General features: G+C 37.4%; 1 protein-coding gene and 1 long non-coding RNA gene across 2 annotated transcripts; one reads left to right on the top strand and one right to left on the bottom strand.

Annotated features, from left to right (window-relative positions):
* Nucleotides 1-4,486: 4,486 nt before the first annotated feature.
* Nucleotides 4,487-13,673, top strand: LOC141764215 (homeobox protein OTX1 B-like). Its single transcript, XM_074629241.1, has 4 exons — nucleotides 4,487-4,806; nucleotides 7,383-7,598; nucleotides 9,115-9,266; nucleotides 12,485-13,673. Exons 2-4 carry the CDS (start codon nucleotides 7,502-7,504, stop codon nucleotides 13,268-13,270), a joined length of 1,035 nt encoding a protein of 344 aa, XP_074485342.1. The 5' UTR covers nucleotides 4,487-4,806; nucleotides 7,383-7,501; the 3' UTR covers nucleotides 13,271-13,673.
* On the bottom strand, nucleotides 6,435-9,076 carry LOC141764216 (uncharacterized). The gene is made up of 3 exons (XR_012593229.1): nucleotides 9,022-9,076; nucleotides 7,363-7,583; nucleotides 6,435-6,846 (listed from the first exon to the last, which is right to left on the bottom strand). It is a non-coding gene; the product is annotated as an uncharacterized LOC141764216 (long non-coding RNA).
* Nucleotides 13,674-15,156: the final 1,483 nt, after the last annotated feature.

Raw genomic sequence — 15,156 nt, forward strand, 5'->3', positions numbered from 1 at the left:
ACTGTTGTGTGACTGGGTTGTTTGTAAACCTGTCTCTACTGGAAACGAGCAATCAACAACAGCAAAATCACTAATATCAAACTTTGGTGGGCAGAGGACTCAACTCTCCGTTTCAAATTTTTGATTTTTCCACATGAACATTAGATTTTAATTTAAGGAAACATCATTTTACATAGTCTGTAGAGATGCAACTGCAGCTCTGATGTTTTAAACAGTATGTGGATGATTGTGCCAACATATATTTTTCTCTCAGTTTTGTGCATCCTTCCACATCTTTTATGTTATACAACCTTAAAGAGGTGTTTTTGAAATAAATGCTGGATACATTTCAAATGTAGGTCTTGTATTGTCCTGCTTAGTTTATTTTCTACTGCTTGTATGTTTCAGTGTGGACAACAAACTTCTAATAAATGTGATGTAATATAAACATATAGAGTAGTTTATAAAGTAAATCTTCCATCTGTGCCTTCATGGCTCCATTCTGGTGACACTATGACACATGCAGGTGGCATTACCCATAACTCCCTGCACTCCCTGAGGGGTTGGATTTCCAATGTTGGCACAAACGTACAAAATAAAGATGTATGATGAGAAGCCACTCAGTATAATTATAGGCTAAAGTTAAAGTCTTTGCATAGATTCACATGCATATTGGACGATTCAGTGCCAAAGTTTTAAAAATGTGTTCGTTCTACAATATCCGCAGCGGCAACTACAGTATACAGTACAGTTTAGTTTCTGCTTTGCAACATAAAATACACACACCTTCCTGCACTGAAATTTGTCACTGGACGTAAAATTGTGAGGGGCAAAATGTACTGGCTTACAGTTTGAGGTATTATAACAAAAACACTCACTGAACACAGAGGCATTCTGGGAAATACACATTCATAATGCTGGACACTGAATTAGAGACCATAGAGGATATTTTTCTTTTCTTTTACATTTAACCGTGTTTTCATTGAAATGGCACTTAGAATCAGGGCATAGGCCATATAGGTGGTCGCCCTAGGGTGCCACCTTCACAGGGGCGCTGGTCGCCCTCTAAAAAAAAATATTTTAATTAAAATTTAGGTAGGTAAAATTGAGGTAACAAATGTACAAATAAGTAAAGAAATAAAGAAATACACATGTCACCCCTGAAACTGACTAAACACTTTTAAGACAACAATATCAGGGACTAATGTTTATTAATATTATAATAAATACAGTTCTTTACGGGGCTATAGGGATAGTGTTCCCGGGGGCTGAACCCGAACCCAAGAGCGGCGCCGGCGGCAGGGGGGACTCCAAATCTGAATTTGGCCTAGAGCACCGAAAGGGCCAGAGCCGGCCCTGCTCACTGTTAATCTTTTGAAACTCAACACAGTTCTCTCCATCAGTGGGCTGGGAAGAAATGTTCAGATTTATAGGGTCATAAAATCACACATTCAATATGTGTTTTAATACGGTTCATAGAATTTTAATATCATTTACCAAGATCCCTCTGGCAAAGAAAATCAAATTATTACATATTCCCTTGCTTGTAAAGAGGAAACATTTATTTCAAGAAATTTGACAGCCAAAACTTTTAACTTTAAACTAACAATACTTCACGAGCTGAATAAACAAGCATGCACTTTAACTTATCATTTTAAGAGCATGAGCCATCTGGTTGCACTTTTGTATTTATTGTATACTGTATTATTATTATTTTGGCAGCATGTTTTGTTTTGTGTGTTATGTGATTATATGTTTTGTTGTTGAGCACACCAAAACCAATTCCTAATCAACTGCGGTTAATGTGGCAATAAATTATTTAATCTTGAATCTTGAATGACTACGCCTCATGGTTGTTCTTAGCACTGCAAAAACTGCACTACTTTAAGTGAAACTTAACTACAGTTATGTAATTTCTGCTGTAAACTGTAAGATGTCTCTGCAGTGCATTGAACAGTTATGTTGTAGAGGATGTTACATAACCACATGCAGGCTCATTCTCATCTCTACGTCACCGTCCTGTCACCTCATAATGTCACAATGAAGGGTTTTTACCTCCACGCACACTGACAATATCTGAATTAAAATCAGCAACTATTTTTTTTTAACTTCTTATACACTTCAAAAGTTACTTAGACTGTTTGGCCTTTGAAAACCTGTTTTTTTATTTATTTTTTAAAAATAAATTTACATAAATCACATTAAAGAGCTTTAGTCTGTTCTATCAACATGTATGTCCTCCCAACTATTTGTAGCTCAACAATATCTTTTATTTTTAAATGCCTTTTAAAAACAGAGCTGCACATCCACCAACACACTTAAACCCAGTTTATCAAATGATCATCTGCGAGAAATCACCTCAAAGATCTAAACTTATTGAGACAATCAGAACAATTTCAAACACTCACAGCAACAATTTCTCTACAGATTATCACAACACAGCCTCCAGGAAGAAATAGTTACAGCATTTGATATTTCAGCCTGAAATTACATCAACTGAAACATGACAGCTATACATTTTTAAACCTAATGGAGACAGTTTTAAGTTAAAGTTCATGCTTGTTTATACAGCTCGTGAAGCATTGTTAGTTTAAAGTTAGTTAAAAGTTAAAAGTTTTGGCTGTCAAATTTCTTGAAATAAATGTTTCCTCTTTATAAGTAAGGGAATATGTAATAGTTTGATTGTCTTTGCCAGAATGATCTTGATAAATGATATTACAATTCTATGAACCTTATTAAAACACATATTGACTGTGCGATTTTATTGCCCCTAATTTTTTTTTGGACCACAAACACTTAATAATTAACAGACGAAAGATCACGTGTTCTTACCTGAGAGTCTCAGCAGAGATGAATCTTTTCCTGGTGGATCCAAACTGGAGTCACATCAGTAGAAGAAGTGTATTTTGGTTCTCCTGGTCTATGTGTTTTCTTCTGTCCCATCCTCACATCCTCACCTGCCTGCTGAGCTGCACTTCTTTCCCTTCAGCCTGCAACCAAACTCACAGTTGTCAGCTGATTTAAAGGGCTTTTCCGCCCTGTTCTGTGTCTGCAGGGCAGGTTTTGTGTTTTGTGTTTTTATAAAGTGTTTCAGCAGCCTGGCCGGAGCCTCCTGCATGCTTTCTGACAACCCGGGATTTTATGCATCATGCTTTTTAATAAGCACCGACAACACAAACCAGAAGCCTCTCCAAATTTAACCCCCACGACACACACACACACACACACACACACACACACACACACACACACACCTCTTTAGGCTGCTTGATCCATGGATTTACGGGTTTAGCATTAAGAAAATACTGCTGCAATTTGGGATTAGACCCCAAAACCCCCTCACAACAACAATGACTGCGTCCATTTGATATCTTGATACTTGTGATCAATCACTGGCTGTGTTGCTGTCGGCCACAAACCATTTCTGAGGACACACAGAGGAAATTAGACAACATATTTATATTAATTTCAACACAACTAGACTATTGTTTTCTTTTGATTTCATTCATATTTCCCTGCCTCAGAGGGCCACCACAAGGTTATACATTTCTCAGCAGGTAATTTCCTGCATGTTATTTGAATTCACGATTAGGAGTGGAATTGATGCTATTTGTTCATTAAGGCCTATAAATTACACCTGTTAATGTAGTTGTTATATTTTATATTTGCTGAAAGTATTGATAACATTATGTATGCATTTGTTCAATTATATTATATGATAAAATAACCTGAGTTGTGTCTTATATCTGTAAACACTTAAAAAAATAAAGAGCCTATGATCGTCTAAGTGCAGTGTGTTTATGGAAGGTCATTTAAGTCAAATAATTCATGACAGCAGCAGCTTTGAGTTTATTGCAGTTTTTTTTTGCTGCCAGGTTTCTTTTTCCAACAATATTTTGGTATTTTTATGAACTAAATCAGCTGGTTGAGGTTGTCAGTGTCGTTCAGGGACGAAAATACCTCATGTAGCCTATTATTTTAATCCAGGAAAGCAGTGATATTTGCAGTGAAAATAAAAAATATATATCTGTAGCCTTACAGCAAGTTGTAAAGTGTTCAGTTGCAACGAAAATACTCTAATCTTGGTGTTGTGGGCCTTAACTTGCTATAAACTCAAAGAATAGCCGAATTGGTCACTTTGTTTGCCACATTTTATGGTAACTGTTAAAGCTAATTTCACGATTTATTGACGACGAAAAAAAATTTAATTTTCCATTTTAATTTCTTCAATCCAAATACAAAGACGCGTGGTTCAATTTATGTGTTAATAGAATAAAAAAAAAAACACACACAATTTTAATGCAAAGCTTCCATAATGACTCTTTAATAATATGACTAGTTGTTGTTATTAATGTCAGTCGGCTGATTCTCCTTCAACTTTCTGACACAGAACGTTCCACTCGCGTCACGTCGTTGCGCGTTCCATTCGAAAGGGGGAGGGTGTTTTGGCGCCAAACTCGTGTTCTGATTGGCCGTCCGCGTCGCCCATGAGGCCGCAGAGCGCTGTGATTGGCTCAGAGGACGCAGAACCGCGTGCTTCCTTGACTCATAGAGGCGCGGGCCTCGGAGAGCGAGCATCAATCTCCATCCGTCAACAGCGGCAGAGAGGAGAGAGACGCAGCGCGGCATCAAGACACACAACAACACGGTGGTTACTTTTTTTAATTTTTACTGCGTTGAAATGTTAATTTTGTAGTTCCGAAACAGGCGCGAGTTGCAGAAATCAGAAAACAACAAACTTTCCTCCATGTGGATATTTCTCGACCTCTGGATCTCATTGGTTTGACATTTAACAGGATTCTTTTTGAAACAAGGAGCCGGAAGAAGGTGAGACTCATACCTGCGAGTTATTTAATTTGTATCTGCTGTTTATTTATCCTGATTAATGAGAAGCTGATTTCACCTACAACTAACAATACTGGAGTTATATTATATTATATTTAGGGCTACAATTTTAAAGATATTTTAACTTTGTACCGGCTGGTTTTCATTTGAAGTAACGAGGCTGTTATGTCGTTTTTCTAAAACGAAAAAAATAAATACTAATGTTTAAATAAAAAAAACGTTTAAAAAATGTAAATAAAACATATTAAATAGATGTTAATTTGTTTTGTCTCTGAAATAATAACAATTACAAAAACAAAGGTTAACCTTTACGAATGAAACGCAACATTAAAAGCACATTATTATTATTTTCCTAATATAAAACTTTTTAATTAGATGGACTTTTCTCTTTATTTCGGTGTGTTTCCTCCTCCTGGGCCTCCTGTCCGGTGACTGATAAGAGCTACTCTGCTAATTGTCGCCCTGTAGATCTAATCTAAATTCTAATGGACTTCATTTGCACACAGTTTTGCCGCATTTCCAGTCATTTCCATTGCGTGATTCGGCTCCTTCCTGCGGTTATGGAAATAAGTTGAAGCTTTCTGTGGAGTGTTAACGCCTCAGTCAGTTCAGATCCATCAGGAGGCCTGCGGCTCCTTTCACAGCACAAAAAGCTGCTATTAGTCCTAAATGTGAGCATTTACCTGCTAAAAGGACCCCAGTGGATTATGGAAATTCTTATCTAAATACATTGTCTTACACTAATACTAACAGTGAATCATTAAGGCCGTTTATTAAAGCTGCAGCTATAATGTGTGAAGTGCTGCAGGAAAAAAAGAGTAAATCAAAGTTGCAGAATATTTATTAATTCGGAGATAAATGCTTAAAAAGATTTTCTCTTGATATATTATACTCTTTTTATGCATTTTATGATCAGTCTTTGCCTTTATCCACATTTATATACTTTTATTTAATTCCATATGCCTACTGTTGTGTTCATTTTTATGTGACTGCGTGTTTTTTATCGTGTTAAAAAAGTGAATTATAATATTTAGTTTATGCATTTTACAAGTCTTCTTCCCATATAGCAAACAGAACTATGCAGTAAATAGGCCTAAATAAATATATTACATTAAGGACATGGCAAAAGTAGCTTAAAAGTCAGCACATGAATGTTAAGCAAATAATTTTAAGTCTAAAAAATTAAATAAAAACAAATAATTAACATTCAAAGTCTAACACATAAGCAGCCTTACTGAAAAAAAATATGGGTGGATATAAAATCCAGAAGTAAAAAAATAAACTCGCACCATGAATTCATTATGTAAAAGTCTCAGTCTGAGTGAATTAATATAAGACTTTGACATTCCTGCAGAGATATTGGTGAGAGGAGGTGAGAAAAGTCTCAAGTGGCCTGTAATTTAAACGTGTGTCTCCACAGGTCGATTTAATTGTGAGCTATTGAATTAATTAAAACGTAATGAAGATCTGAGTGATAACAGGCCTGTTTAAGGCAGCAGGAGTCTCATGTAATGATGAGGTCGAGTTTAACAGAAGTTTGGCCATCGTTATGATTATTATTATGATTATTATTATTATTATATGATAATAAGAGTTGATCTTGTGAGATCATACTGAGCTTGGTGACATTTTTTAAAAATATTTCTTTACTATACTGAGACTGACAGCAGACTGATGTTTTCTCTATAATAAACACCACAAAGTTCAAGCCTGGTGTCACTTTTTTATTTCACATTAATTCAACTGCTGGGAGTTTCTTTCCTCACAATGTTCACATGTTCGTGTACATTTCCACTTAAGCAAACATTTAGTCCATGAAGCTTCTTCTGGGCCTTTTTATTTATTTATCCAATACACGTTAAGCTGCAGATCAATTCTCCATAAAACAACATTTTGTTTAACATGTTCTTCCTCTAATTCGTCCAGTTTAATTCCAGAAGTTATTTTCCAGGAGATCAGATTTAGTTTCCTCTCTCACCTCCTTAATTCAGTCAAAGGATTATTTTTACCGAGGCCATCTATCTGCATTCATTAGGTTGTGAAATACGTGATTTTAGGAATTTAAACTTTATTCTCTACAAACATTTCTTTTAACCTACAATCAGCAGGATCATTTACAGGTTTTGGTTGCATAACAGTGTGAGAGTGTTTTACTGCTTTAATTGTAAAAAACAAAAAACAAACTGCAGATTTTGTGAAACCTCACATAAATTAATTAACAGGCCTCTCGGCTATTATTGCATAACAGCGTGAGAGTTTTCTACGTTGTTTTACTGCTTTAATTGTTAAAAAAAAAAAAAAAAGTAAGAGAAGAAGAGAAAAAATTAAGTAACAGGCCTCTCGGCTATTATATAATGAAAGAGCGTGACTTTAAATCTGCGTTTAGTTAAGAGTTTTTCGTGTTTAGTTTAAATTAAAGTTTATTGTTAATGCAGATTTGATTATAAGCCATTAATTAAACGTTTTATTGTTTCAAGTGACATATTGGGTTGTATAATGCATGAACACATTAATGAGTAATATCATATAGAGACTCACGGTGCCTCTTTATGTCTCAGGAGTCGACCTGATCACCGGAGACCTGATCACCTGAACATCTGACCACCTTCACACCGGGAGATCTGCACCGTCCCGCCGGATACCGTCCAGACTCCGGTCTCCCCTCCGGTCTTCTAGCATGATGTCTTATCTGAAACAGGCCCCGTACGGGATGAACGGACTGGGTCTGAGCGGAGCGGCCATGGACCTGCTGCACCCGTCTGTAGGATACCCAGGTACGGTGTAAAACACCACACACAGACTCATCACAACCAGAACTCATATAGCAACTAAACAACTTAAATACACAACTTCAACGGAAATAACTCACTTTGGTTTTAACAACACGTATGCGGGGTTTCGGATCATATTTATATATGTTATCCCTGTAAACTTAAAAAACTATTTCAATTATACTGGTATACAGTATGTGGTGTTACTATAATATTTCTAATTCTGCTTTTTATTTTTCTGTGCTGCTCGAGTTTAGTGATTATTTTCAGTTCTCCTTTATTCCTATACTATTCTACACAGACTTTAAGGCAAGGCAAGGCAGCTTTATTTGTATAGCACATTTTAGCAACAGGGCAATTCAAAGTGCTTTACATAAACATTCAAGAACATTGCGACAAAAGTGCAAAAGAACATTAAGACATAATTAAAACAGTTATAAAAACATAAAAACTGTAAATATTAGAAAATAAAAACAAGCTAAAAAATAAAAGCTAGGATAGAAGCTAAAATAGAGAATAACACACAAGAGTAAAAGCTCTAGTGCAGTATAAGATCATTATCTGGTTTAATAAAAGGCAGCAGCAGCAAACAGGAAAGTTTTAAGCTTTGATTTAAAAGAACTCAGAGTTGGAGTTGGTCCTGCAGGTTTCTGGGAGCTTACAAATATTTGGTGCATAAAAATTGAACGCTGCTTTAAAGTGTATCACTCAGTTTACTACCTACTGTTGTCCGGTTGGTAAAAACGAATAAAACCAAATGAAATATATTATTTTGGAAGTCTTAAAGTGATTTAAAACTTCTATAAGATGGTGGTGGGGGGAAGTGTGCGATGATCGCGATGTGGAAACTGGGTTCATGCATGTTGTGAATGTGTGTGATATTAAACTTTGATCTGTGCTTCTGGTGAATTTGGGGCCGCAATTATTCTTTAATTTTGTCGTTAAGTCTATCACTTTTGTCTTGATGATAAAACGCTTCTATATCAAATTATATTTTTTTTGGAAGTCCAAAATGTTTTATAAGCTAGAAAAACATCGAACTACGCTAAATAATAATCACAATTAATGAAACATAATGAAGACACGACACGTATTAAAAAGTTAATTATATTTAAAAAAAACTGCTTTTACACACGACAGATCTCCAAGCTCACAACATGATTCAGTCTCTAACTTTTTTTGGGGGGTTGGACGGGTATTAAAGTTGTGCTTCACACTCTTGGACTGAGTTACTAATGACACATAGTGCAATATTTGCTCTATCTGTTTATATCATGTTTATTTTTGTTTATAGCTTATTTTGTATTGTATATTGGTAGAATTTCAATTTTTTTATTCTTATTTTATTCTAACGTTTTTATCTATTATTTTGTTATTATACTGCTTACTTGCACCAACAAAACCAAAGCAAATTTCTAGTGTATACCTCTTACACCTGGCAATAAACACCACTCTGATTCTGATTCTGATTCTGATTCTGATTCTGATTCTGATTTTTGTATTCTTCTTCTTCTTGCAGGCAACCCGCGGAAGCAGCGCCGCGAGCGCACCACCTTCACCCGAACGCAGCTGGACATTCTGGAATCTCTGTTCGCCAAGACCCGCTACCCGGACATCTTCATGAGGGAGGAAGTGGCACTGAAGATCAACCTGCCGGAGTCACGAGTGCAGGTAGGACACTCACCAGGATGGTTTATTATGTGTGTCAGGGACATCACATGTGGAAGTTTTAACTTCATTTAGAAGGAAAGGGGAAACTTAAAAAAAAAAAACATCTATATCTAATTTGGGATAATTCAGTAGTTTCATCCAACTTTAATCTGCTGAGGTTTGCATTGAGTATATTTAAGTTATAAGTGTAAAACTTTTCTAAAAAGTTTCGCATAAAAATTAGCAGACAAGTCAATTTTATTTAAATTGCCCTAACACAAATTTGCCTCAGGGGGCTTTACAATTTTTACTTTAAAAAAACTTAAAAAACCCCATCTATATCTAATTTGGGAGAATTCAGTACTGTTTCTTCTAACTTTAATCTGCTGACGTTTATCAAATAACATTGGACGTGCATTGAGTATATTTAAGTTATAAGTGTAAAACTTTTCAAAAAAAGTTTAGCATAAAAATTAGCAAAGAACTCAATTTGATTTAAATTGCCCTAACACAAATTTGCCTCAGGGGGCTTTACAATTTGTAGAGGATATGACACCCTCTGCTCTTTACAGTATGACCTTCTCATCGGATGAGGAAAAACGTAACCCCTTTTAATAGGGAAAAACCTCAGGAATATTCTGTGTAGTGTCCATCAGTTCATCATATGTGTCTGCCTTATATGTGTCTCTGTCATGTCGGTCTGTTTTTAACTGTTTATGTATAATTTTATCTTTGTAAGGTGTCCTGAAAGGCACCACCAAATAAAATGTATTATTATTATTATTATTATCAGGAAGAGCAACAGAGGAGAGATCCCTCTTCCATGACAGACAGCCACGCAATAGATGTTGTGTGTACAAAGTAACAACATCATGAAAAATAAAACATAGACAATCCATATGGCAAAAAATTGAGTGATATAATGTGAACATATATGAAGAGATGGATCCAGGAGCATGTCGAGCAGAAGAAGTGCAGAAAGTGCAGAAATTTGGAGGTCACAGCAGAAAGCATAGAGCTCAAGTTTCCTTGAAGCTGATAGTTTCATGCTCTACTGTTACATCCCATTTACGTTACTAAACAACACAGTCACTGTGTTTGTCCTCGAACAGTTTCATGCATCTGAGCTCAGGTTTTAATGTTCTGGTGCCACTTTCTGATGGATTCTCTGTGTTTCACCTCAGGCTGATTAGCTCCAGTGTTAAAAAAAAAAAAAAGAAGAAGAAGAAAAGTTCAGCTATTATTGATCAAGTAGAGACAAGTCTTTAATCAAAGGGGAGAATTTGGCTGGGCTCTAGCAGAGTGAAGGACCGGCTTTTGATGCGGTGAGCTTTCTTTAGAAAAGGCTGTGAGAGGTTTTCTTTCCCCCTGCTTTAGCGGCCCTCTGCTGGGCTTAAAGCTGCAATTATGGCTGCTGCCTCTCTGCTTTCTGCTGCTGCTGACAGGCCGCTTTTACCACCACAGCATTTACTAATTCACCTCTGACAGGCCCAGTTAGCAGTATTATCAGTATAGTAGTAGTGGCTGTTGTTATTTTTCTGGAAGCACATTATCTTTTAAAATATTGCTAGGCCACTGCAAATACTGCTCCTAACTTACTTAGTGTTATATAATTGGAAAATATTTTCCAATTTTTTTAAATGTTATGTGCACTTCTCAACATACAGAAACCATAAACTCCAGTTTGTGTACTTTTAAATACTAAAAAAACATTAACAAGTTTACTTCAAATGTGTGTTTTTGTCTTGTTGGTATGAAAATTAGCCACACAGTTTTTTTTTTAATGTGTATTGCTTTAGTTTTTGGTTTGATTTTTATAAATATATTCAACAATATATTTTATATTTAATAATATATATATAAGTACAATATCAAGACAACCACAAAGCCCTGAACTTATTTCCATCATCGTCCCTGATGTGTTCCCTGTCATCCAAAATGTATAAAGATGGCAACAAACATCGCACGTCTGATAAAAAAATACTGCTGAAACTAAATAAATATCACAATCAGGTTTATTTTTGCCGAGTACATACATTCATGGATTTAGATTCCGGTTTTATGAAGCTCTCTCAATGTATTTATAGTTATTTATCTTTGCTTATTGTATTGTTATTAATTATTAATATTATTTATTATTAATAATATTTGTTTTAAAAAGCAGACATGGTATATTCAGACACGGTTTTTGTATGTTAACATTATTTTGTCGTTAAGTTATTGTTGATATTTCTGCTTGCTTTATTTTGAAAAACCACCCTGGTTGAGTCTACAGAAGTTGCATCGTTTTGTTTAAACATTTCATTTAACAAGAATGAGCAGTTTCCTCTGAGATCATGCTGCACGCTTACTACTAATATTAATCATTTAGTTCGAAAAATATTTCATCATGCAATTCTTATCATGTAAAAAAGTTACTGAACAGGTTGTGACACAGAGTTTGTTTTAGTACTTTTGTAGGCCGGCATACAACAGGATTTAAAGGGTCAGTTCACCAAAAACAAATATTTTGTCTTTTTTGCTAGTGGTGTCTTCAGATGCAGATGGATTAAATTTTGTCTAGATTTTTAAATATGTCTCAGCGGTTTCTGCCTCCAACTCAGCACAGTGGAGGTGTCTCTTTCCAGAAGGTGTCCCTATTTGGAACTACTTTTTACTGAAGAAATAGTCCCTATGAAAGCTGTGTGTACACCGTGTATTATCTTATCTGTAACAGGGCACTTGTTTCATGAACAATTTTACATTTTTAAAATGTAATTTTTCAGTCACACACAATCAAAATTAAATTCATATCTATTACACTGAGATGGAGGCAGAAATCTCAAAATCTGGACAAATCAAATCAAAATGATCTGCATGCCTAAATGCCACTAAGTGAGTAAATACTGTGTTTAGTTTTTTTCATTTGGGTGAACTGACCCTTTAAAGTTTCTATTGTGCTGAAAAATGTGAGATAATGTGATTTGTCTCAAAGAAACACGGGTTCACAAGCTCTGCACATTTACTAGTTTGATGTGGTACTGTAGTCATTTAGCCGACTCTTCATCCACAGAAAAGAGTCTCTGGATGAACTGCAGCCAGCAGTAAAGGTCAGAGCCACAGCACCTCAGTAGGATCATGTTAGAGGAAAGGTGTTTAGTTCCTGCCAACTCCGTCAGGTTTTGCTGTTTTTTTGGGGTTTCTAATTTAGCCGTGTTCGACGTGTGACGTTGACCTTTTGACCTCTCCTCCTTCCTCAGGTCTGGTTTAAGAACAGACGAGCCAAATGTCGGCAGCAGCAGCAGAGCAGCAACAGCGCCAAGGTGAAACCAATGAAGAAGAAGTCGTCTCCGATGAGAGAGAGCACCGGTTCAGAGAGCAGCGGCCAGTTCACCCCGCCGGCGGTGTCCAGCTCCTCCTCTTCCACCTCCTCCTCTACATCTTCTTCTTCCTCCTCCTCCGGCCTCGGCAATCCCGGTCTGATCAGTACCTCTACCTCCGTCACTGCCCCGGTGTCGTCCATCTGGAGCCCGGCGCCCATCTCCCCGGCCCCGGCGCCAGCCACGCTGCCTGACCCCGCCGCCCCCACCAGCGCCTCCTGCATGCAACGCTCCGTGTCGTCCTCCGGCACCGGGGGAACGCCCTCCTACCCGGTGTCTTACAGCCAGACGGCGGCAGCGTACAGCCAGGGTTACCCGGCCTCGGCTTCAGGCTCTTACTTTGGCGGCGTGGAGTGCGGCTCGTACCTGGCGCCCATGCACTCCCACCACCACCCGCATCACCCGCACCAGCTCAGCCCCATGACTGGCAGCTCCATGTCGGGACACCCGCACCACCACATCGCCCAGACGTCAGGGCACCACCACCATCACCACCACCCGTCGCACCACCATCAGGCGTACAGCGCGCCTGGCCTCACCTTCAACTCCACAGATTGTCTGGATTACAAAGAGCAGACGGCGGCTTCGGCCTGGAAACTCAACTTCAACACCTCCGACTGTTTGGACTACAAAGACCAGGCCTCATGGCGTTTCCAAGTGCTGTGACCTCCTGTGTTTCTCTTCTTCTCTGCTTACAAAGAAGTATTCTTTTTGTTGTTGGTGGTTTATTTTTGAAGATCCTTTAAACTAATAGTAGAGACATTTTAAGAAAGTTTATTTGTGAACGAACTGAAACGATGCACAGATATCTGAAGCCTTCAACTCTGTCGTCATCAGCTGATCAACTCGTCCAGGATTATTTTTCTACTCCAGAACTCGAGAGAAACTGACCCATTTACAACTTTTGAAGGCCTTTAATAGTCAAATTTCAGTGGAACCTGCAAGATTGTGCAGTCTGGGATCGTCTCAGTGATCAATCAGTTAACTTCAACTTGATTGGGATTATTCTTCAAAGACATAACGTGAAAAAAAACATAAATTAGACTCTTGAGTGGGCTTTTCCTAAAAATACTTTTATTTTCAAAAACATGATGCTGCTATGATTTTCAGGTTGCTGATGTTCATTTCTATCTGATTTCCAACTTTAATCTTGTTCAGAAAGTCGTTGTCCAGCCTGTGGGGTGTTGTATTTTGGAGATTGAATTGCAGCACTTGTTTATAAGGTGAAAGATTTTGCTATTTGTTCTTTGCAGAGGAAAGAAAATAAAAATGTGAAATTAGACACGCAATGTCAGTATTCCATTGAAATTTGAAAGATGTACATTCGTGTCTTTATAATAAAGTCTTGTTAAAACATGAGCAGTCCGAAGAAAAGTTTATTTCTACAGCGATCGATTCAAGTTTGTCTCGTCAACAGAGCAGTTTCATAATCACATCGGCTTTAAACGCATCATACTGAGCTGGTTTAACTGGTTTAAAAGTGTGAACAGTGGCACATTAACAACTGTTTGATCATCATTGATTATCAAGAGTAGCTCTGACCTGGTTTGAGCTTGAGGGTTGGCAGTGAACGACAAAAGACAGCATTCCTCCTGTGTGATTAGCTCCACTTCTATTTAGAAATAAATGATTGTTGTTTTTAACGATAATTTATTCAGGAAAGTTTCACTTAGAGCTCTCTTTGTCATTTACGCTGTGTTCACACGCACGCTCACACACATTCACACCTGGAAGCCTCCCAGAATAAACACAGTCTGATGTGTTGAGCAGTTCCACTGCAGCAGTCGAGGAAGTCACAATGACATTTTGTAGCAAAATCAGTTCATTTCAATGGCATCGCCACAATCACAAGTAAATCTTGGTGCCTTTTTTGCATCAAGTTTAACTTTGGTGAACCGACATAGGGTGACTATATTTTCCAAACCGCGACCCTTAAGTATACCGCATGTTCATGGATGCACATGCATGCGCTAATATGCACGCACCACATGTAGAACGCTCATTGTAGAATTTTTGAAAGGTGACTGATTGACACACCTAGAGACAAATCAGTGTTGAAATCAGACGCGTGGTGCATTGTTTTCATATTAGGTTAGGTAATAATGAGTGGGACAGAACATGAAAAACATCCATGTAAGCGCTGAAAACAAGTATTAAATAGTAAATATTAGCATTATTATTTTAATTGTGGTGAAAACCAGGACATTTTAGTTTTTTACAGATATTTGGTGGAACTCGGGACACCGATCATGAAACCGGGACAATCCCGGACAAACCGAGAAGTCTGGTCATCGTAGACCAACAGCAAACCGTCTTTACAGTGCCAACTTCTGAAGGAAGGGAGAGTCCAAAATGGAAGAAGCTATCGTAGTTTATTAGCTGCATGTCACATTTTATTTAACCTCTTCAGTCAGTATAAACTGCTCCACAACAGAGACAGTTATGAGACAAGATTACATCTTTGGAATAAACTGTGTGGACTTATAGTCCTGTTAGCAACCAAGCTAATGAACTTCCTCACTGAGAGTTAGCTAAGTGAAAGGGGTGTGTCT

This window comes from Sebastes fasciatus, chromosome 3 (assembly GCF_043250625.1).
Source record: "Sebastes fasciatus isolate fSebFas1 chromosome 3, fSebFas1.pri, whole genome shotgun sequence".
NCBI classification, from domain to species: domain Eukaryota; kingdom Metazoa; phylum Chordata; class Actinopteri; order Perciformes; family Sebastidae; genus Sebastes; species Sebastes fasciatus.

Bases quoted from the DNA above. Each gene is read 5' to 3' on its own strand.
- LOC141764215 (XM_074629241.1), top strand. From the start codon at position 7,502: ATGATGTCTTATCTGAAACAGGCCCCGTACGGGATGAACGGACTGGGT. The intron at 7,599-9,114 runs GTACGGTGTAAA...TTCTTCTTGCAG, and splicing joins CCCGTCTGTAGGATACCCAG to GCAACCCGCGGAAGCAGCGC. The intron at 9,267-12,484 runs GTAGGACACTCA...CTCCTTCCTCAG, and splicing joins TGCCGGAGTCACGAGTGCAG to GTCTGGTTTAAGAACAGACG.